The 24,865-nt window shown below is 46.0% G+C and overlaps 1 protein-coding gene across 1 annotated transcript in view; it reads left to right on the forward strand.

The window, feature by feature from the left end:
- The window catches only part of LOC135384014 (uncharacterized), a 113,177-nt gene extending 89,839 nt beyond the window's left edge, over positions 1 to 23,338 (forward strand). Inside the window, exons 2-4 of the mRNA XM_064613269.1 lie at positions 13,484 to 13,568; positions 19,595 to 19,916; positions 22,283 to 23,338. Coding sequence (XP_064469339.1) covers positions 13,485 to 13,568; positions 19,595 to 19,916; positions 22,283 to 22,359 — 483 coding nt within the window. The 5' untranslated portion in view covers position 13,484 and the 3' untranslated portion in view covers positions 22,360 to 23,338. The remainder of the gene's footprint in view (positions 1 to 13,483; positions 13,569 to 19,594; positions 19,917 to 22,282) is intronic.
- The last annotated feature ends 1,527 nt before the right edge of the window (positions 23,339 to 24,865 follow it).

Here is a 24,865-nt window from a genome sequence, read left to right on the forward strand (position 1 = left end):
TATACTCGAAGTGTATCAGCATCCCGCAGAAGGGGGACAGGCGTCTCCCGTGCTTCAGCAAGAGTACAGTAAGTCTCTGATGTTCGTGGTACTCCCAGACAAATGCGAAGGCCGCGGGCCTGGATGTTAAGTAGCTCGCGCTCCTGTGTTTGGCTGAGGGCATGCAAGATAGGGAGGCTGTAGCGCAGTGTCCCCAACACGAGGGCCGGATGGACGCGATGAAGGTCAGAGCAAGACGGGCCCCAGGACGCACCAGCAATACGTCTGAGGACGTGAACTGAGGCAGCCGCCTTTGTGGTAATCATCTTCACATGGCGGGACCACGTTAGGTCGCGATCAAGTATTATACCCAGGTATCAGCATGAAGTGGCGAAAGTCAGAGGGGAGCCGTCAAGGTAGAGCGGATACCTGCGGAAGCATTTGCGCGAGAACGCCATTGCAACTTTTCGTCGCCGGTGAGACTGTTAGGCCACGGAAGGCAAGATAGGTGGTAAGCTAGTACTTGGCTTTCTCACTATATTGATGAAAAAGAACAACTACCTTTTTTGTAAGGTTGAAGAAGTACATAACATAATCAGCCTTGGGAAAACAAAAACTGCCATCCTCGTGCTGGGACGTCACGCGTAATTGGAGTAGATTTACACATAAGGTGGGTTGGCCTATATAGACGTCACGCGTATTGGTTATTCATTCGGCATATTTATGATCTGACTCCGACTGTTGCGCCCGTGTCATACGTGCCGTCTGAGCTTTATATCTCGCGCTAAACTGTATTTTCACGGGCATACTTCTCGATTTTGTGCTTAGCACCGAGGATTGTGGACCTTCTCCAAATTACACAACGAACAGCTTGACTTTATTATGTACAGTTGTATGGCGTTACCTGCAGGAGCGCGCAATGTGCGATTGTCTGCATAATGAAAGAAGCTTCGACAGCAAAGAAGAAGAAAAAAGCGCGAACGTTCGTGCTCTCATGGCATGGCGCAGATAATTGGAGTAATGTGAGAATGCCTGCTACAACAGCAGATACATGGCAACCTGAAAATGCCTTCTACGCAGTGGACCGGGAGAAGGTAACAGATCACGTTGCACCACTTTCGTGGGGATGACACGCACGTTCCGCAAAATACGCGGGCATGTTGAGGGTGCCCTGCGTTGCCCTTCTCACAAACCTCAGTGTTGCATGGAGTAACCTGAAAGATCACGTTCTGCCTGAATTGCACATACACTTATTGTTTCTTACTTTGGTACTTGGATATGTCTTGCGTAAGTAACATCGACGTTACTGTTTTCTTTTTTTTTTGAGTAGCAGAATTGGTCGGGTGCCAAATTCAATCTCTCCATACTTTTTTCTTTTCTACTTATCTTACTTTATCCATGTAAATACTTTCTTCACCTGGCACTAAATTCAAATTCAAATTGGGAGTTGATTTACACGTAAGGCGAGTCGGTCTATTTGTGTGGCGACGTAATGTACGTGCCGCAGGGTAGGATTGTGGCTAATTTCGACCACCTGGGGTTCTTTTGACGTGCGTCGAAAACCTCCGACACAGGGTGCTGGAAGCAATGTTTACTTCCCCCACATTGTTACCGTCCTTGGCTGGGATCGAACCCGCGATCTTGAGCTCAGCTAGCCAACACGTCGGCATTTGGCACTCTTCTTCGCGGTCACCGCCTATTTGTTATCTGCACTTTCATGCTTGTGTACAGCAGCCTCACAAATGCTGATAACTAGAGGCCCGATGTTCAGGCACTAAAAAGGTTAGTTTTAGGCGCCTAAAAAAAGTGCTAAGAGCCATCTGACAAGCATACGTATGCCGAATCAATGCTGACACCTTTCAGAATAAATTGCTGGATAAGTCTTACTTTACAAACCTGTTGATTTTGTTCTTTTGAGTTTGTTTATTGAAAGAAGGGAGAGATTGCTCAAGCTTGCGGCAGTTCAGAGTGAAATGGGGAAAATTATGAATCGAGAGCGATAACAAACGACCAACATCTGATTTCGGGATTGCGTGTGTCTCCGCTGAATATCGATTGGCTGATTAGGGATTAACTGATTAGCCAAAAAGAAATGCTCAACGTCGACTTATGTTGTCAAAGCGTATTTGTACTCTGTACAAACTGGAAATTGGCACTTCTTTGATGGGAGAAAAAGTGCTGCCTTTGTCAAAGACGAATGTATGCTTCAAACTAATTTTTGTAGGTCTATTATACAGGGTGCGTCACGTAACGTGTCATTTGACCCTTGTAAAAAACGGCACAACAGAAAAATATGGGGTAAGCGGCTGCCTTCCGGCCACTCAATTTGCCACCTACTTAAAATAATTCCGACGACTTGTAATTTAAATAATTTAATTTTTTTAATTGAACCCGGAAATTTGCCTAGTCAATGTAACGTTTTTCTTGCTAAATCAGATAGGCCGTGGTTGAATTAGCCAAACCCGCTGCAAAATACGTTACGTAGTACGGCGGTTATATCCAGAAAGGTCGTCCGAAAATTGAGGTTTTTATTTGCGCATTTGTCAGCGACGCACTAAGTCGGCCGCAAAACAGCGGCGTGAGGAGGTCATATCACTAGCCACCTGACAAATTACAAGGGACCGCAAATTACAAGGGTCAAATGACATTTTACGTGACGCACCCTGTATATACTAGTTGTCGCCGAACCGCTTTTCGACCCTCGAATGAGCCTCGACGTTCTTCGCCCAGTTTCGACGGTTTCGCCCAGTTTCTGTATAGTAGCCGCGGCAGGTGACTGTTTCACCTCGCTCACCGAATGAAAGCGAAAAAAGAAACGACACCACGGTGTACCATGAACACGTTGCTGCAGCACAGTGTGGTTGGAGGTTTGTCGTCGTCCCGTTTACCCTCAGGGTGTGTTAGCTTAGTCCCGTTTACACCAGCTAACTTGCGTCCCTCTAATATGTTTTTCGGTGGGTCCCCTGTTGTGTGGCCACTTGATTTTTTTCACATCAAGGGACAAATTATTCTCTGTTCCTTACACTATTTGTCATTTAATAATCGTGCCCCGCAGCTATCAGGACGAGTTTCCGCCCTTCACCAAGTTACTAGGAATTTCTTTCCTATTCTTGTAAACGGGTAGCAAACCCAGCAGGCCGGTAATGAAGTATGAAGGGAAGTGCCTCAGGACGAGAGCCGCCGATGTTTCGAACAGAGACTGTATACTTCTTCTTCTTCTGGGTCCACAAGAAGAACAGTCTGTGTTCGAAATATCGGCGGCTCTCGTCCTGAGGCACTTTTTTTTCAATCAATCAATCAAATAGAGTTTATTGTTAACCAAACAATATGCATACATTTAATATACGCTTCAAAGCCCGCTTAATGCCCGCTTCAAAGGCACCTCAATCAACCAGACAAGACAAAATACACTGACAACACTTACCAAACAGCACGCTGCAGCGAGACGCTCGGACAAGCTACTCGATCCGATGCGCACGGCGCATCTGTTGCTTGCATCCGTTCGAGACCCGGAACCATAATCCTTGCAGTGTCATACTAAACTCAGATGGTTAAATGACCATCGGAAATGGAAATGACCATCTTTTGTTCACCAAACGACCTCCCCAAAGAACACGAAAACTGCCACAACTTACTCCAACCGCCATAGCTGGAGAACACACAGTAAACAGCACAGTGTTGCCAGACCTGTCGTAGCGAGCATTAGAAATTTGATGGCCACTACACCTTTTTTACACCAATTCTCCGAAATTACACCCTGTAGAGCGAAACATACACATATTACACCCATTTCAGACCAAAAACAGGGTGTATTCTTTTTCTTGAGGGTGCAATAAGGGAGTAAAGCAATTGATACACCCCAATTACATCAAAAAATGAGTTTTATTTTTTAGAGTGTAGGCACAGCTGTAAGTGATTATTAATAACAACGTTACATTCGAATAATAACCTAAATTGCTTAGTCATTCAGCAGATGTTCCACACTGAAGAAGACGTTTCGCGCAACTGTGCTTATAATTATAAAGTATATACACATCACTGACACGAAACTCGCCCACACTGTTGCTTATACACATCACAATTGAATACACCTTTTTCGTCAGTTCGTGTCGTTGCGAAAACCATTTACTACGGCTTGAGCGGAGAAGGAAGCGCATGTCCCTATGTAATTAGAAACGTGAGCTGTCACGAAGCAGTGCGAATACCCCCGCGATATATTTTTGTGAATAAAATATGGAAGGATAAAATAAATCGGAGGAATTCGGCGTACGTGAGACACAACTCGCATGTGTGGAGTTTCTTTCTGTTTTTTTATTGTTTAATCCCGATGCCGAAACCACAGTCACGACTCTTCGCTGGGCCCGCGGGGGAATTGAGGCATACTGCAAAAAGGCAGCGATCCGATAGCCACGTACCAGTCATCTGTCACCAAGTAGCTGTCATATTTTCATTTTCTCCATCGTATTATGTTACAACATCGAAGAGGCGGGGCCATGGACAACACGTTCACAGGACAGGCTCCTGCGTAAAGTATGGAAGCTTAAAAGGAAACTCCACGTTGTACGGAACTCTCCGTACTGAGTTTACGGACATGAGTGAAGTCCATCTCTTGAGAGCAGTGAAATGTACACACTGTGACGCCGTTGTAAGTTCGAAAACGCGAAAGCGATCTATCGGCCGAGAAAGAAAGGCTGCACAACACCAAATGAAAAAGAGTGCTGTAGAGTTACAGATCAATGAGAAGACCTCCCTCCAAGCTGGTAGCCAGGATAAAAGGAAGCCAAGTCAACTGGCACCGTGCAGGGAAATCCCGCATCTGCTGACAGCCGTAATGTCACACATGTATTTGAGGTCCAGAGGATCGGCACACCAGAACAGTACGAGTGCGGTAAACCTTGGGTAATTATGTATTGCTGGAGGGTTAAGACATCGGCTTGATTGCAGTCTTTTTGTTTTTTCCATCAAAAAATGACAAAGTCAACTGGTAGGAGTTTTTAAAAGCGCAGAAACGACACACAGGATTCCCGTATCGGTGAACAATTTGGCACTTTCCTATTTGTGACGTGTGCAAGGTTCTTCAACCGGGACAGAATGAGCCTCACTATCTGCTGTGAATCGTGGATGTTAAATTCTGGTCATGACTGAACGGGACTTGTGGGTCGGAAAGGGCAGGATAACAAGTAGTATAGGCCCAGGAAGTATAGCCCCCCCCCCTCCCCCCATGTTTACAACTACCCTCGAGCGGTCGCTTTGGCAAAATCGCCGTCTTGCCATGCCCACATCCATGTTTATATTTTCTTTTGGAGCTGGCCGATATTCCGCTGCAAACGTAGCTGTGACGTTATTGTATGGGGTGGTTGGTCAAAGCAACCATCACTGAAGGTTGGGACACGTGACAACACAGCGTGACACGATCAGGAACTGGTGCACAGAAACTACCATAAAACGGTTTAATGCGAGTGAGTGGTGAAACGAATTCCATGCAGATGAACCCAGGTGACAATCAAGCGGAATCCCAGCGTTGCGGAGGTTGATATAATGCAAACGTGAAGTTGGAACACCAAGACTTGAGACAGTACGGCTCAGCAGTTGAAAGGATGCCTGGAAAATATGTGAAGGTCAAAAGATACATGAAGCGGATGATGTTAAAGATGTCCGGTGGTAGCAGCCTGGTCCGGTTCAAGATCCCTCACGTCTGCCGCCGAATATATATAAGGTTCTCTGCCGCCTTGATGCCCGTATCGATGCCACTGACCCACGTACCCGCATTGTCTCTTGGCACTCAACCATGACAGTAACGTCATTTCAAGAGCGTATCTTGCTGGTGTAAATCACACGTTGCACCTTCCACCACAATGAGTCTTGGCACGCCGTTATCACTTCGCTCTGCCCGGCCAGGATTACGGGACCGCATTCGCAAGCCTTTGTTTTGCTTAGAGGACATCAGTTAAAAAAAAAAATAACTACCACTGAGATCGAAAGACGTTATAAAACGACGAACAGAAACAGCATTCCCGTTCCTAACAAACGTTTAGACCACCAGTCAGTGATCTTGCCATTTTTATGGTCACTTGACTTGACGTATGATCAGGACGTGTCCGGAGTACATAGCGTTCGTCTGGCACGATATCTTGTATGGACTAAAAAAACAGCAGAGCCCCCCTGCGCACTTTAAGTGCCAATTTTCTGTCGCAGAATTTTATAGATGACTTTTACATCTCGTTAGTCCGAACACAAGCAGGGTCACGTCGGTTCGACGGCGACGGCTATGTGCGGATGCCTCGCCGGTATCATATTTCATTTTCCTCCGTTACCTGCGCACTGATAGCAAGCCACCTTAACACGTATTACCACGTGCTATCTGCGTCTTAAACAACTAATGTTGAGGTCACTTAGAAAAGTGAAGATTTTCGAGGGCATATCCTTTGCTCCTATATATACGCGTCAGTGTTTGCGCTGTATAGTGTGCGCGGGGGGTCCGGTAAAAGTGGCTCTCTTGCGTTAGACGCCTGCTGTGACAAACACCCCTTTCCCAACTCTTCCCCAGGCTACGATATTACTTCCTTCCGGACACCTACGAGCAGATATCAGCGGATGTGTAGAAACGGCTTTTATTTGTACTTCTTCCATTCCTTGTGCCTATCGTCCATTACTGTCCAGCTGTCCATTCAGTAGGAAATAGCTCGTGTGACGCGATGGGAAACACTATTGGGTGATGCAGCATCGCAAATGCGTGGACATATGCCCGAGAAAGAACCATTCACCGAAAAATTTCTTCAAGTGAGGTTTAATCGCCTCGGAACCGCAACGTGCTATACCAGAAAAAAAAAAAAAAAAAAAAGCAATTGCTTGCAAAGCGCGCTCTTGTTGGCTTGGTTTGGTTTTAAGGAAAAAATAAATAAAATGGAAATTTTGGCTTCACTAATGTGAGGCCCGCAACTCCACATCACTTGCACCAGTTACTTTGGTGGAAAACTCCTGGAATGATGATGCCAATGAAGGTGAGCAGGATGATGGCGATGATGATGCTGATGATGATGAATAGTGGTGGTGGTGGTGGTGATTCCGACAGAAAGCAAGTACACACACACTGAGATGTCACAGAACGCGCAAACACGCAACACGGGAACAGTCGAACAGAAACCCACAAAACACACATAGGCTCAAAACTTGTTGTCTGCATCAATGTCCCGGAAAAATTTCACTATGACGGAGAACGCCCGGTGTCTGACAGTGTGATTCCAGGGCCCAAGTACTTTTGAAACGCTGTACGCGTGTACATTTTCATGTCCTGCGTACGATACACAGAAGCTCGTCGCCTTCTACAGTCGAAACTGGCCGCAGTTGACGGCCGTCCGCTCAGCGTTTCAAAAGTACTTGTCTTCGGGCACGCTAGGCACCGCGCTAAAAGGCGGTTGTTCCTCCAATCAATTTTCAGGCTACGATGACTGTTCTTGTAACAGACGTTGTGCGGAACATGTTAAAAAATTATATTTTGCTATAGGGTGTAAGCTTGGCACTCCGTAGCCCGAATCTTTGAGGTACGGGGCCATTACGTCCAACGAGCTGTCACATCCATCGTGTCGTTACATCCATCGATGGACGTAATGGCACGATGGATGTAACAGCTCGTTGGATGTAATAGCATGGTATGGATGTAACGACGCGTTGGACGTAACAGCATGATGGATGTAATGACACGATGGATGTAACGACACGATGGATGTAACGACACGATGGACGTAAAGGCCAAAAAATCTGGGTCGCCATGGAGGCGATGGGAGGTAAGAAGGTCGACGGGAGGAGAAGCTCGGATTAGGAATGACAGGAGTGAACAGGTCACCTGCCTGTGTTCAAGACGACTACAATCCGCAGGCGGTTGCTGTGTGTGTGTTTCCTTTCTTTCTTTTTTTCTCGTTTTCTTTTTATGGAAGGAATAGCAAGTCGGCCTATGCCTGACTAACCTTTTCCCGCTTTTTTTTTTTCAATGGAGTCCATTGTGCCAACCCTCAACCACATTCGCGGTGCGTGCTCCGTAGTTGCCAAAGTGGTCCTATACGTCACGGACGGGAACGTATGTCAGCCAAAATTGTGGAAGTAGGATATGAAGTGCCGCAGCAGAGCGCTCAGAAGAGGTGATACTTGCTGAGGTGGATTGGAAATAAAATCCTCGCTGAACGGGAGACGGAAATGTTCGGGGAGGAAGGGCAGGTGCCTTACCGTCCTGAACCACTCTCGTACTTCTTCATTGTCCTGCAGACGGTTCTCAAGCAAAGCTAGCCCCGCTTTTCATTTATCGCCGTCGCATAATGAAAGGCGCAGGCACTTATTTTTATGGGCTGATTCACACGTACAGCGCTGAACACCGTCACTGCTGCATTCATAGCTGCAACTTCGAAGTGAAACATCCAGTAACCTGAGCTTTGTAGTGTTCCCAAGTGGCTGAAACGGTGTGGGAGTGTGTCACGAATTACACCATGGGTTTATTCATGGGCGGCTGTGTCACGTCGCCTGGTGAGAGCAAACACCACAGAGTGACACTCTCCTCGTATCGAGACATGAAGGGTGTACAACGGGATTCATGAATTCTGGTGAGCTATGCTTAAAGTTTCCGTCCCAAAACAATTACTCGGCCGACAAAAGCGCTTCTAAGTCGCTATCTCCGCACAAGACGATCATTTCGCTGTCCGGTGTGGAGTCTCTGGAATCGTCCAGGCAGCAACAATAACCCGTTTCTGGGTCAACCCGTAGTTTTTCCCGGATTCAGGTGACCAGGTGTGCGCACCTTCCCCACCTTATCTGGTATTCACAGCACGTGATTCACACCCAGGACGCTCTCTCATAGGTGAAGGAGACCATTGGCAATAAAGCACAGAACCGCGACATCCGCACGGGGACCACTCAGTTTCAAAGCAACTAAGTTTCCTAAGTTTCAAAAACAACTAAGGAATTAACGACCTCAAGACTTCCTGGCCACTGACGTAGGTGCGACAAAAAAGTACAGAACAGCGATGTTGGAATGAACCGCATTTGAGATGGTCGATGGAAGGCGCTGCGTAACAAGCACAGAACAGCGACGAAAACATTGACCGAGTATTCTGTGTCCGTGGATGTAATGGCTCGTTGGACGTACTGGCCCGATGGATGTGATGACTCGTTGGATGTACTGGCTCGTTGGATGTAATGACCCGTGGATGTAGTGGCCAAAAATGGATGCAACGTCTCGTTGGATGTAACGGCACAATGGATGTAACAGCATGTTGGACGTAACAGCTCGTTTTTGGATGTACCGGCGCGATGGATGTAATGGCACGTTGGATGTAGTGGCACGGAATCAAGATTTGATTGTGCGATGCAGGTGCAGAAACATATAATGCGCATTAGGAAGATAAACTTACTATTGCAGGGGAAATCACATAATGCATGCGTCACCACCGCAGCTAAGCGAGACGACTCTTTCTGTACATCATTTCATAAGACCCAGAAAAATAATCGATTTGACGCTCTTTCTTTCCTTTTTTTCGAAAGACAATTAAGTCACCCTGGTACTCGTGAATACAGCGCCTCCGTGTTTTTTGTTTCGCTAAAATCAACCAACTAATAAAATGCGATAGAATATGACAGATCCTGCCGGTGATTGGTCTCAACTGACCCGTAGCTGCCTAAATGTATTTTATAAATAATTCTCGCTATTATGCAGAGACAATGTGTTCTGCGTCAGCAGAATATCTGTCATTTTAGCTCATGTAGTTATGAGTAGTTAAAACACATTTTCAGGGGAACTTCGTAGCCAGCGCTGTTGATCTTGTCCATGGCCAGTGGAACAGAATGCAGAAACGCTGCGGTGGTACCGGCATGCTTATTCTGATTGCGAGATGTAATCCTGTGGGTTGTGAGCATGCTGTTGTAATATACGCGTAGGTATACCCACATTAGGTTTACATTCATAAACCTACAAACATTATTCACTTGGTTTATAAACCAAGTGTAATTTCGTTTATATTTTTGACAGATACATAGCATATCCCTAGATTGCATTTGATTTGTTTCTGATTCGAACATCTTTTTCGCACAAAAATGATAGTGCCGTTAGTTTCTCGAAGAAACAGGACGGCTAGTCATTTTGGGATTACTAACTTTAATCAAAGAACTTAGCATCGTACAATAACACACAAACATGACAATGCTACGTCAGTCCAAAGCTCGTTCCTCGCGGCCGCGCGTTTCTACACTTATACGGATAGCTCCCTCACTAAACTGCATTCAATGCAGAGTGTCAGAGGACAGTGAGCACATACTGCTCATCTGGGAGCGATTCGCAGCAAGTCGTGAAGTGCTGCGGAATGCATTGTGCTGACACGACAACGTCCTTCTTGAGCTCAAGGAAGTACTCGGTGACTTGCCAGCTGCATATCGACATCTGTTCCACTCTGTGATCTCCTTCCTTAGGCCTTTCGTAGAACAAACATCGCTCTAGAATCCTGGTAGCAAGACCTCGCCACCCTAAGCATACTGGAGTAGCCAGCCCTATGTAGAGTTGTGCCAACATCTCCATATTTTTCCTTTTTAAACCTCGTCAACCCAACCAATCAACCCAACCTCGTCTTTTGTCCCGATGTTGTCAGCAGTTCTTGGACCCTTTCGCAGTGCGCGTTTTGGCTTCCTTTTTCTAATTTTTGAATGGCAGTGCAAGTGCGTGCGTGGCTCAATGGTTAGCGCTAGTGGTTAGGGAGGTACCCGGGTTCGAATCCCGGTGCAGGCTGTGCTGTCTCGGGTTTTTCCTGGGTTTTCCTCAGACGCTTTCAGACATATGTCGGCACAGTTCCCTTAGAAGTCGGCCCAGGACGCACATTCCCCCAGGGCGTCAGTCGTGACGTTGCCCACCTCTGTGAGGCCGACAACGGCGAGCCCTTTCACCTGGCAACGTAAAAGGAATCCGGAGGAGATTGCTTGAGGCTGCGTTCACACTGCCAACTTTCTCCACCAGCTACGATCAAATCTCCACCATCTACGGTCCGAGGCGGCCGACACCACCCACCACGACCAACTCGAGTTGCTCAGAATCGGTTGCCGGAAGAAAACTACGAAAACTCCAGAGAGTTGGTGGTGTTCTATAGCCAATCACAACGAGGAGCACTGACACGTGATCTATACGTGACGTCTTTCCGGCACGCGTCCTCCGGAGTCTTCCGAGCGACGAGGAAGAAGTCTATTCTCGACGACGATGAAAGTTCTAACGTTCTGCACTTCCTGTGAATTAATTATGAATCGTGAACAGTTTGGTAAAGAACGAAGCTTGTACACATCTCTTTCGCAGAAGAGCACAAGCGAATATCGATACAAACTTTTCTTTTTTAACAGAATATAGCCCTATCGTCGAACGAGCAGACGCAAAATTGGTCGGTGGTTGGAACTGCCCAGTTCGTACGTGTGAATGCGAAGTTGGTCATAGGACGGTGGTTGGAGTTGATGTAGAGAGTTGGCCCATGTGAACGCAGCCTTACGGGCGTCCATCACTTGCCTTACGACTCGATTTACTGCATCGCACATTCTCAAGCAACTCGGTCGCTGCTGGACCGAGATGTGCACAGGAACTTTCCTCGGGGGACATCTCATTCTTCGTCATCCTCCAGCGATCCTTTCGTAACGAGTAGGCTTCCCGACATCTGCGAGTGTCACGCGCCCAAACAAAAGAGAACTGAATGCACGTTGCTCCCTTTCGCGCCTAACAACCGAAGCATGCGATTCTGTCCACTCTCAATGTTTGAAGGTTATTCGTGTATATAGCTACTGAAGATTAGTTCGTGTAAGCAGACGTACTTTATGTTTCTCTGACTACGGAAATAGCAACGTCGGTATTTGTAACTTGACAATACATAAACGCAGGCCTCTCATTTCCATGCGTCGGCAATAAAAACACGGTGTTATGGTTCGTTTACCGAAGAATTCGTGAAGCTACACGATTCATGTATCGCGCTGCTAGAAAGACAAACAGAGACAAACTGGCTTTTTTCGATACAGTCATTTCACGTGTGACGATTCACACGGGGATTGTGTGACTTAATACCATTTCTCTATGCGCTTCATCGTGTGTGTTTGTTCTTTTAAAACAAATTTCGTTGACGCTAGCGTACCGATGCATAACGGGGTTCGTTTCGATCTACACCGAGAAGTACTCTACAGCAAGTGCAATGTACTACTCGCGACACGGTTGTCTCACTCTGAAATTGCCTGTCAGTAGTTCTGCAGCCCATATTTCCTTGGTTGCCATCGAAAATGCTGTTTCAATATTATATTTAAAGGAGGGCCATATGCTGCACGTGTTTCTTAATTACTTGAAATAAATGAGCTTGCAAAACCCGGAGGTTGGAGATGGGATAAACCACGGGGTGCTGATTTCAGACAACCGTGTCCCAAGCAGTACTTGTGAGGGGAGCTATATATATATATATATATATACAAATGAAACATAGCCTCTGTAGCTGCACGGGCACGTACTCATAGACAACATAAGAGCTACAGTCACAGGGGTCAGTCTCCACAAGCGGATAATGTAGTCCGCACATTGAGAGCGCGGCATGCAGATGGGGAAGCCGATGCAGATGTTTTGTTAACGCGGACATTTTATGTGCTTGCTTTAAAACACGCAAACGCGCTCTAAGTAAGTCCGTCTCCGACGAGTGTTTTCGCGATATGATCACTGTACAAGCAGCAGCTTGAAGCATGCACTACTTTTTGTGACTCGCAAGCGCCATGAGCCCCGCCTAAGACAATCACGGACGCCTGTAGAGATGTAGGCATAGTTAACCTGTGGGAGAAAACTTGTCCGGAATCATCAGCGAGGTTGCTTATAACTGCTAGGCTTCCGCTGGTAAATGCGACGTTATCTCAAAAGTGTAGTTTTATGTAATATTCCATTAATGTCACGCCTAGTCTACGCCATTGACGCAAAGGCATTTTAGATATGACAGTGGCTCGATGCATTTTAGAGATGACAGGTGTTAAACAGACGGTTCAACAAATTCTTGTACTTGTGGTAAATTGCAGCGTTGCACAAATATGTGTCCGAAGCATAGCGCTGCTGTACTTTTGTTTCCTTGTGGGAAACAGCTGAGGCGAAACGTTAAACGTACAAGAAAACAAACAAACAAACAAGGAGGTAGAAACAACAAGTAAATCAATGCAGAATTCGCCTGCCGTGTATTTTCACACTCTAAGAGACATGCTGTTCTTCGCTGCCACAGTTCGTATTCTCTTTCGACCCCAGAAGAAGAACAGTTTCTGTTCGAAATGTCGGCGGCTCTGGCCCTGAGGCACTTCATACTTCCTTACCGTTTCGCTGGATTTTCTACCCGTCTGCAGGCAGTTTCAAGTGTGCTGATATACCTTGTTTCGGAACTTGCGACACTTGCCTGCAAGCAAAAGTGTGTGTATGTGATGTTATCTGCGTATTGTTACCGTATGCCATTGTGTCTCTAACATGACTCAAACATTTTACATGCAGAATGGAGCCCTGCGAGTGGAAAGTTGCGGCGCTGTGTTCCGTCGTTCTTCTAGTCACACTCGTAACAGAAGGCATAGTGTGTCAGGTGAGTTATCCATATCGCCTAAATAATGAAGACTCTTGACGAAAGTAGACTTCATGAAATGGTTTCTACAAACCAGAACATACGCATTCCACCAAAATCCGAACCACTTTCCCGAAACCTGTGCAAAAAACTTCTTATTGATGACTCTTCAAGAAAGGTTTGCTTGCTATTGAAATTCACTTATACAGGGTGTTCCAGAAAACGTGTCATTGAATTTTAATGAAACAGCTACGGCACATAGAATCATGCGGTCAACGGCATTTGTTCTTACTGGGTTTTTGCCACCTCCTGATGTGCATGTCATGTAACCCAAGTTTAATTATGTAAATTTTTGCGAACTGAACTCTGAAATTTGCCAAGTAAATGTCACTTTTTTATCCCATCAATGTGAAGAGCATGCCGAATTTACTCAAATTAATGATAATTGACAGGAATATTGAGGAGCTGTCGTACCGGAAAAAATAGCCGAACATCATGCATTTCGGAGCACCGGACCGTAACGCGCGATGACTTTTTGAGCGCAATCGCTCGCAGTCCGATGAAAGGAGGTTCCAAAGCCAGCCCAGAGAATGATAGTAGAAAAAGTAACAGTTCATAAAATTGGGAGAGGGAAAGCATTATCCCAGCGAAAGCCGCACGCGATAAGCCATGCCCGCGTTATCTCTTTCTGCGATGCCGGGGTGGGCTGGGTTTCCAACCTCCTTTCGTCGGACTGACAAAAATTGCGCTGAAAAATTCATCGTGCGCTATCCTGTGGGAGCTCCGTAAAGCATGATGTTCGGCTATTTTTTCCGATGGTATAGCTCCTGAATATCCCTGTCAATTATCATTAATTTGAGTAAATTAGACACGCTCTTCACGTTAGTGGGGTAAAAAAGTGACCTTTACTTGGCAAATTTCCGACTTAAACTAGCAAAAATGTACATAATTATACTTACGTTACACAACATTCACATCAGGAGGTGGCAAAAATCCAGTAAGAACAAATGCCGTTGACCGCATGACTCTAGGTGGTGTAGTTTTTTTTATTATAATTCAATGACACGTTTTCTGGGACACCATGTATAGTACTTGGTTGCAGAATCTGTTGAAATTGATTAGATTTGGTTAGGAACTAGGTGCAAAACGACACCATGCAATATATTGCTGTAATGTCACATTTTGATATCCATACGCATTCCACAAAATAAGAATCATTCTCCCGAAACCTGTGCAAAAAAACTTCTTATTGATGACTCTTCAAGAAAGTGAGAGAACTGATGTTCTGAGGCTGGAACAACATAGAAGGGACAATCACATACAAGGCCTCAAGTTGCCTAAGAAATTAACGATGAAAGATGAAAGTCACTGAAAAGGTTAGCCAGCTGTAGGACTCTCATCTTTCTTCAAGAAAGGTTTGCTTGCGATTGAAACTCACTTATATAGTACTTGGTTTCAGAACCTTTTGAAATTGATGAGATTTCATTAGGAACTTGGTGCAAAACGAAACCATGCAATATATTGCTGTATAATGTCAAATTTTGATGCCTCGAACGCACACATGCTCACTACGATTCCTTCAGAAAAGAGTGGCATGAAAGGATCGCGACCATCATGTAGTCTGGTAAGGTGCGGAGGTGAGGTGTGATAGAGAATTTCGGGAGCCGGTTGAGCACACCCCGCACGATCGGTAAAATGCAGATGTGTTATATCTCGTGCAAATTCGCAACGTCCTGAATTCCTCAAATCCTGTGGGGATTCGAGGAATTAGGGTACCATATTTTATAGCTTCTTTCTTTATTCTGCTTTCTACGCCGTATTCTTACCCCCGCGCGAATATCCTCACGACCGCTTTGGGGAGCCTCCGAACGTGCTCGAACCGTTGTCTCAAAGGAAGCAAGCATGGTCGGCACGTACAAGATTCAGTAACCCTGCAGCAGTGAGATGTTTCACCACACCCATTCCACAATAACAAGAACATCAGTTAATTAATGATAACGCCATGTCAAGTCACGCACGCCACACGAAGTATTATTAGAAAGTCCTAGCAGAACATTGCTAACGTGAGGGTATCCTACACAACTGTGAGTCACAACGTTGTGCAACTCAGAGTCTTATCTGGGTATTGATTGCTGTCGATATGGTTCTTCGAAGTTTCACCAGAGCTCCCCAATATCTGGCTCACGATCAGAAAGATGTTTCCGAGAATATCCTGAAAGTTTGCTGCAATCATTTTGAATCCCAGTGTAGATGGTATTGTAGGTGGTATTCAGTTTCCAAAAGATTTTATGTTCTGAACAGCACAAAATCTACGTATGCATCTAACAAGTTCACTGGCGGAACATTTTTCCAATCAGTATGATGCAACTGTTCTTGATCGCCTTGTATTTGTTCTTCGCCGACGTGGCTCACGGTGTATCGAAACCAGCCGCTGCCGGGGTTTTGTAGTTAACTACGAAAAAGTTATTTAGCTATCCGCTTTAGATTACGTTTAGTTTAGTATTTGCAAATACCATACAGCAACATTACGTCATTTGGTTAGCTTTAGTTAGCTCTTATTTAGTTAGTTATTAATGTATATCACTGGTCTCGACTGAGTCAGCACACCTTCTCCTCGTGGTATTTTAATACAAAGACGCTGCACAGGGCATGTGTTTACACATGATCTACCACGATAGATTGTTGTCTACAGAAAGCAATTACTGCCGCCACGAGGGCCTAAACCTGATACGCTCAAATTCACCCTATCGAACACAATAGAAACAACACACACAGCGCTATAGGATTTGGGCTCAGGCCTACATGGCACTAAGATGAAACTTTTAACATTTCCGTAAACGAGCGATCACACCGTCCACAATGCAAGCAAACAGTCAGAAGTTGTAACGCAGCCCGTATACTGCATGCATATCCTAAGGTGAGGCGACAAAATTCCACAACAGGCAGAACAAATTAGGGTACCTACCACGCGGACCACCTATTTATTCGCATGTACCACATGCGTGCCATGCGTGCATTCGGTCACGCCATATATTACGGTAGGTCTAGAAAACACGACTGCTGTTGAGTCGTGGCTTATATTCTGCATGCCCCCGCAGCTAATGAAGCATGGAAGGCACATCGATCTTTTTTTTTCTTTTTACCGCGTATTATGAACCTGTCCTTATGTTACCTTCCGGTACTGTCACGAAGAATATTTCCTTTGGGAGGGGCGCACTTCCGGAGAACATTAGTTTAAGAGTGTGCGCATCGGTGGTAATCTCTCCCAGCTCCTCCTGATGTGTTGTGACGTCAGGGCCCCTTTGCATAAAAGTTGAGTTCGAGCCTCAGACTCAATGGGCGCGTTAAGTAGCTGCCCTCTTAGTCGTTCGCGGGCGCTCCGAGTTCCGTGCCCCTGGAGCAGATAATAAACGGCACTTGGACGCCGAACACGCTCGCTATGCTGCCGTTTTCTCTCTTTCTCTTTTTTCTACTCTCTCCGTTCTGCTGCCGCCCCACCGTCCTGCGTTCTCTTTCTTCGTTTTCGTGGAGAGGAAGGAAGAGGTCACGTGACGAAGCATGATACCCCTTTTTCGTGCGCCATCCAAAAGCTGGGGCGTGAAGAGCGCGCTCGCATACAAAACTCAGAGCACTAGCGTAACTACCGGAGTGCCGAACACTCGTGCTCCGGAGCAGCGAGCACGTATTCAATGCACTGCGAAGGCTATTCAGATTGAATCAGTGGGCTGTCAGACGGAAACGGCAAACGCAACCGCAAAAAAGAAAACAGGAAAAAAGACGACGCACGCCTTGCTATTGGGCGGAAGACGTGACGTCGGGAACTGGCGGCCGAGGGAAACGGCTTTTCTGACACCCCTCTCCCAATTGAAAGCTCCCTTGCGCACCAGGACTGTGCGCTGCATCGTACTCTTTGTGCGAATACGTAACCCAGGGCATGTAATCCTGCTTCCTTCTCCTCTTGACATGTTTTCTTTTTCAAGCCCTTCCACGCTACTTTAAAGGGAAGGTCGCGTCCGTTCCAGTCCATTTCGAAACTATAAGATCATTGTGTTTCTCGTGGACCACTGCCACTAGTGGACCACGGTATCGAAAATCCCACGCCAAAGAATGGCGTAGTTTCTCTGCTATTCCATGGAACACATGACATGAGCAGACGCCGGATGTTGAGAGTATGCAGCAATTCCCTCTCTGGAAAATCCTGAAGCGTAACGCCAAAGAACCAATGAGGGTGCGACCCTGGCCGCGCGGTCATCTCACAGAGTTATGGGGCGTCTGGACGGCGCCTTTCTCCACTGAACGCCACCCTCTCACTCCTCCACCTATGGAGTGACGTCACGCCGCCGGAGCCTCTGCAGCTGCGAAAGCAGCGCTTACGTTTGAAATTGGTTTATTTAGCATCGAAGCATTCTTCGGAAGAAAAAATTACATTGTTAGCCGATGTCGAACATATAGTAGTATCGGTTTCATGGGTGGGTTTCAGGATGCGACCATCCCTTTAAACTATTCACAATGTTAACAAATAATCTTGTCGGTGTCGACCGCGTGGTGGTGTCCGTGGTGTGACGTCAAAGTCGACTGCGGCAAGGTGAACCAACGGAAGCGTCGAGAGATAACTTTAGATGCATCACCCTTCGTCCTTGATCAAAAATTATTTGTCCCAGCGTAATAGCATTGGAGCCTTCTTATTGTCACAGGACTAGCCCATCTTTGAAGTCATTGTTGTAGTATCGCACGTTTTGGCATGTCTAAATCTTCGACTTCCGAGATCGCGGAGAAAGCACTGTCGAGGTGCAATCTAATCCTCCGTGTGTGTAGACGCCTGAAGGAATATTTTCACTTTCGTTCCCGATCAAAATGCAGAAGGCTTTTATTGCTGTGCAGGTTCCCCTCAATGGGTTCTATAGGTGCTACCTCATATGAAGTTCCGACTTTCACGTTTTATATGCAAATATTCCCGCGAATCATTATTATGGTTCCATTACAAAGGATGACAGGGCCATTCCCTTCCCTGGAGGGATTATCGCTTTTCATCGAAGCACGAATGTGTCCTTTAAATAAGGTGTGGCACCCAATACGAACAACATATTTTATTTAATCTAAATATAGGAATAGCGAACAAGATGAAATCTTTTTTTGAATGAAACTGCAATTGAATTTTCTAATGACCGTGAAGACAGTTTCCACATTCGGTAGCCTTAGGACATACCGACACAAGGAAAAATTGCATGAGTGGCCTCGCTGTGCTCTTAATGTTTTTTTTTCTTTTTTCTAATAATGCGTGAGTCATTGATTCTTTTCTTTTTTTGTAACCTGTGAGGTATCGAATCAATAACGTATGCTAGGAAAGACCCGCATGCCACAGTCTCCGCACCGTATATTGTGACATTCTCCAACGTCATAATTGATATATGTACTGAAACAATACACCGGAACTCGTTTTGTACAACCGTGACACACCTCACAAAACACAACCAAGTCCTGGCTATTGCTTTTGCTCTGTAATGGTAAGTTAGGCGCAGTATACGTTATGTCATAACACTCACGTCATCCTTCGGGTAGAATAAAGAATGCTGATTAGAATACATGATGTAGCCTTTCTTTTCAGTCGTGACAGTATAGTACACAACAAAAATGCTGGGCAAATGGGCTTTATTCACGGTCGTGCCTAAAAAAGATTTCCAAAAATACCTGCGAGCTCAACACTCGTTAAAAAAGCATTCTTGTTTGAGTTTTCATCAACCTGCAAGCTTGTACGGGGTTTGATGTTCCTATAACGTTTGATCGCTCAGTGTTACATTCATGACTTACCGACGTAGTTACATGGAGTGGCATTCATGGAGGAACATTTATTACACATTGAATTTTGAGCAGTGCTTGTGTCACAACTTACACTCGGTCCCGTTGGTTTTTTAATAACATGCTAGTCATACATGTACTGATATTTGTTCCTCGGTTCGTTTCACCCTGCTTGGAAATATAACGGAACAGAGATCTAAATTGTTATTTTTTTATAGCTGTATTGATTGATTTGATCGCTTTTCTCGCAGGAGGGTCCTGATGGCACAAGCGAGATGGACCAGGTGGAACTGAACGACTTGATACTCGATGGTCAGCCTGCTTGGGGACACGAAAGAAGCAGGCTCGAGGACGAGAAACGAGCATTCCACGCCATGCGGGGAAAGAAGGAAGACGACGCCTTGTGGGGAGGAGACAGTAGCCTGATGGAGAAGCGGGCTTTCCATGCCATGCGGGGCAAGAGGCTCCTGGCGCCCACAAGTGTCGACTCCTTCATTGCACAACTACGTAGAGCCGTACTGCAGGGAAAGAGGGGCTCCGGGTTCTTCGGAATGCGCGGAAAACGACAGTCGGGTGCGTTCAACTTCTGCTTCAATTTCAAACTTATCAGCTGTACAGGTTTTATTCGCATGACGTCATCCACAGGAGAGCGCCACAGTCGCTAGCAAATTTGCCGCCATTATTGTAGGTCTATGGGTTGACAGTCCGTGCCTTCACGCACTTCGCATTCGCAGTACATTTGGTGTTTCAGAGTTACTGTACTGTGTAAATATTATTTGTACAGCAACCCATGTAATTTTCATGTTTTCAACGTTAATAGTCCTCTAAAAAGCACATGGCAATGAACGAAAACCGGAACCAAACTTCGAGGGACCTACATCATGGCGGCGATTTCGCCTCTTCGAAGCTAGTGCCCTCTGGAGGGGTGACGTCAGTGAATGAACTCTATGTATACGTACATGAACGGGTCATGAATACGCATTAGGTCGTCTGGGAAGAGTGCGAAAGGGCTCTGGAGTATTGAATCCTTCCGTTCAGTCTAGTTTCTGGTGGTGCTATCGCTAACTTAACGAGTGGTTTGCCAGCCAATAACGTGTCGAACCGCAAACGGGACACCTTGTGCTCTGTGCCGACTTCATGGGCAACTGTGCAAACACTGGTCTAAAAGTGGCCAAGGAAAACCCAGTGAATACACACAGATAGCACAGCCAGTGTTTCAGCCTACATGATTCGAACGCGGGTCACTTTTAGCCCACTTAACAAACTACATACCTTTGTTTAAATGATGATGAGCGGGGAGCTTCATCGCCAGAGGCGAGATAACCTAACCTATTGTTGGCGGTAATGTGGTGAAATGCAATATTGAGTCGCCCCACAGTAAGGACCGAAGTCCTACAGAGTCCAAAGAGTCCAGAAGTCCTTTGAGGGAAGAGCGTTGAGGGGTTGGATTTGGCCATGGACCAAGCAATATTGACATAGCGATAGGGCAATACTCCAGTCGATATAGAGACACTGAAAGTATGGATCGGCGGAAAGGTTCATAGTACTGGCAATGAAGATAAGAATGTGCCCTAGTTCTTCCAGAGCACCGCAGTGACGGCATGTAGGAGAGTCAACTTTTCGCAAGCAGTAACGGCACCAAACTGCAAAAGCCACATCGAGTCGCATCCGATGAATTAATGTAGCGTCTTGACGAGAGCTGTTAACGTGCCACCCGGAAAGCGAGCGTTGGATCAATTCTTGCGAGCATAGATGGAGGTGGGAGGGGAGAATGTCAGTTGTCAGTATAGAGTTCCCCGTGTTACGTAAACATTGCAGCGGCTGAAGCATCACAATAGTGGGTGCCAGCAACACTTGGAACTATTCGCGTGTTCTGGCGTATATGACCCCGTGTGTTTGTTTTGCCTACCAGCGGGCAAATCACGGGACATTGACGCAGTTCTCGGGGAACTCTATTTGGCGTTGCGAAGCCAGGGGTGCCACTAGACGTCGAAGAATGGAACGACGGTCTCCTCTCAGCCATGCGATACTCGCATGACGAACTAGCACTGGGAACGGGACAGAGAGAGGAGACGACAGGACAGGTGCTAGACTTCCAACGAAAGAATTTATTGGCAACATAGTACCGTCTTTAAATATGACACTCAGAAGGTTAATGTGTCATCCACACACTCGTCATCCTTTTTCTTGTCCTTGTCTTGTTCGTTGGAAGTCTAGCACCTGTCCTGTCGTCTCCTCTCTCTGTCCCGTTCCCAGTGCTAGTTCGTCATGCAAGATCAACACCAACACGCCCGGTTTTTCACCTTGATGCGATACTCGTCCGTCGCCCAGATGAGAGAGCTGCTAGATGTGTGCAGTAACATGAAGATATTGTACAGATATCTGCACACGGCGGGGGACACTTGTTGTTACTGTTCGAGAGGTTCAATGAATTGATCGACCACTGCGGCTCGGCACGTCACTCTCATAAAATACTGCATTTTTACTGGCTCTTAATATACAAACCAAACATCATTGCCGTCGTTTGATGTATATATTCACGGTCATATTCATTATCATTATCATTATATCATTGTCATATTCACGGTGGCAGTACATTATGCAATTGTGCAATTTCTAGCTTTATACTCTCAATTTTCTCGTGTATAGGCCGCGGTTACATGAACGCGACAGAAACGTATCGTGTCGAGTTTTCCCACCTCCTCGCACCTATCATGACCGGAGGATTGATTGATGGGGCCCTGTCGGAGAGGATTGGTTTCTTTTTCTGTTTTGTTACAACTGCGAAGGACCTGAGAGGATTTGTTGCGAAAACCTTAATACGATACACTTTTGTCGCGTTCATGTAAACGCAGCTACACACTCCTTATGTGCAGCTTGTTGCAATTCGCAGTACATCAGTTGTAATTAGCTTTCCTATTCCTCTTTTTTTTAAACAGATAACACTCCCTTGTTCTACGCTCCACGCGGAAGACGGTCTGTGGACGAGTCATCCTCCAACAGGCACCACTTCTAGGAACCCCACCGCCACAGTTGTAGAACCGAACCTGCGAGGACAGTACAGAGGCACCAAGAAGACGACGGCGATGTACAGTACCCCTACGATTTACAAAACAAATTGCTTGCTCACTCAGTGACTGGTCCTCATGCTGCGTTTACTATTCCTGTCCTCACTCAGCCATTCGCTGAAATGTAGCCACCCTTTCTCACCTGGTTCCAGGCCACTCTAAGAACGGAAGGAATAATATCTCGCAGTATGCTTGTGCAGAATGTAAGTCGGCAGCATGCGACAAACTTCACACGGCAGAAACAAATGAACAATGATGAACTTTCAACGAAGCTAAACTGTTACACACTACACAAGAACAATCTGTCTAAAACACACTTAAAATGCGAACAATAACAGACTAGAATCAAAAGATATGCGGATCCTGCAAAAACAATGCGCGGAGGCTGAAATTATTCCCGCTTTTCTTCGAGTGATGGAACAGGGAAACAACCCATCAGAGGCATGCAGTACAAAAAAGGTTAAAGGGCCGTTGATGTAGCTGAAACTTTCTTGCATTGCCTCAGTTGTGCGTAGTAATAGGCCGCGGTGCAACCCCGTTTCAATTGATGTATCTTGCATCACCATTTCTTTCGCATGCCGTAGCAGTTCAGAGGGTAACAACCCCCTGAACCTATAGGGTTGCCATCTTCTTTTAGGTGTCGTACGCGACATTGCAATCAAATAAAATCATTTCAAGCATTCTCGAGCGTGCGATTATGTGGAAGACTGAAAGGCGGCCATGACGAGAACTCTTTTATCGCCTGACGCCGCACTCTTTCTGGAAAGGTAGAGAAAAAAAAAAAAAACTTCATTTGTCGTATATCATGTACAGAGAATCTATTGTTGGCCGTGTCACATGGTTAACCATATAGATATTTCAAAATATAAGCACATTTGTTGATTTTGTCAGTCAAAGGCTTTCAATAAATGACATCTTCTATTTTGACGTTGTTACTGTAGTGTGTGTTGCCGCCTTGCAGAATATTCATTCGCATCAGACTTTCGGGTTACCTAGTTCCTATGACCAGCGAATTTACTGCGCGGAACATCAACGTCGCACGTCGTGCTGGAGTCGTGTCGACACCACTACTCCGGGGATATTCTCTTTCTCATTACCAACTTGAGTGATTGTTAGTATGATAGATGTCGGTAGTAGCTCTCACCAACGTAATACCATGAGAAAACTTAAGAGTAGCAGCATCGTTGTGCTCGAAAGAAACAAATGAAAGTCACTATAATTCTCTTGCCGGTCGAAGATGCATTATACATTCGTGCCTAGCTTCGTGTATCCGTTGTTTGCAGACGGCCGATATGTCCGTGTACGCCATTGACTCATTGACTGATTTTATTTTTTCTCTGCGACTGCTAAAGCCCACGTTAGGGCGTTCTGGTCCGCGCGTCCAGTAGACGAATTAAACAGGACACAACAAAACAGGCATAAAAGCAATACGAGCACTCAAAGGTGAATCTACGGCAACTCAACACAGGTTAGCAAATGAAAAGCGGATTGATATATAGGGTGTTTTTTTTTTCCCGTAGATTTTGGATAAAAACAGCTGTGAGAACAGCATAGTGTTTTTGCAGTTGAGCCCCACGGCCAGCCTTGCATACTCTCGAATAGAGTACGCAACTACTTGATGACTTTAGATTCATAATACATGGACTCTATGGGAACATGAAAAGGTGAAGCCTGCTTTATGCTTTTTTTTTCGAATTCTTCGGCATGGCTGTGTCATCCGGGCGACTTGGAGTTCGATCAGCGACTACTGGAGACGGTGAGTGCCGCACGACATGAGCATCAGTGGGCTGAGGCGGCGGCGACAGGTTGCTCACTGTTGCTGACTGAGGTCTCTCAGTGCCGACGTTTAAAGATCAGGAGATGCAACTAGCGGGAGAGGTCATGTTGGACGGACTTTGGGCTGTCGTAAAGCGAAGTCATCCCAAGTGTAGGGGTGGAAAGGACATGACGTATACGAGAAGTCCGGGCATCAGACAGAGTTGCGCGGCATCCTGAATGCCACCGGAGGACTTCGTGATGAGAAGTTGAAACACGCCCTGAGATATGTCCCGCAAGATGTGCTTGATCTTGTCGAAATCGATCATGCACGGGTCGACTTTAGACGCAGAGGTGTAGTACGTCTTCGTTGTACGACGTATACGTATACGTCTCGTTCAGGAGGCTCGTGTTGAGCGTCGATCTTCTTGCATGCTGGTCGTCCGAAGAGTTCCTGAGCACGATGGCAAAGCATTGGTCGGCATGCAAGACAATAGAGTGCACGTCCTTTCTCCCCAATAGAGCTTGCTTTTGTGTCACAGGACTTTCCTGGTTATTTCCGATTAAACCGGTTGCTACAACGATGTGCAGAGCATTAAAATAAAAGCAAGCTGGTGCAGCGATGTGGACGGTATAATTTCCTTTAGCTTGAGGTAGTGGTAGGGCAGACTGGTACTGTCTATCCTTGTGTTTGTGTCC

Source organism: Ornithodoros turicata, chromosome 2 (assembly GCF_037126465.1).
Source record: "Ornithodoros turicata isolate Travis chromosome 2, ASM3712646v1, whole genome shotgun sequence".
In the NCBI taxonomy this organism is placed as follows: domain Eukaryota; kingdom Metazoa; phylum Arthropoda; class Arachnida; order Ixodida; family Argasidae; genus Ornithodoros; species Ornithodoros turicata.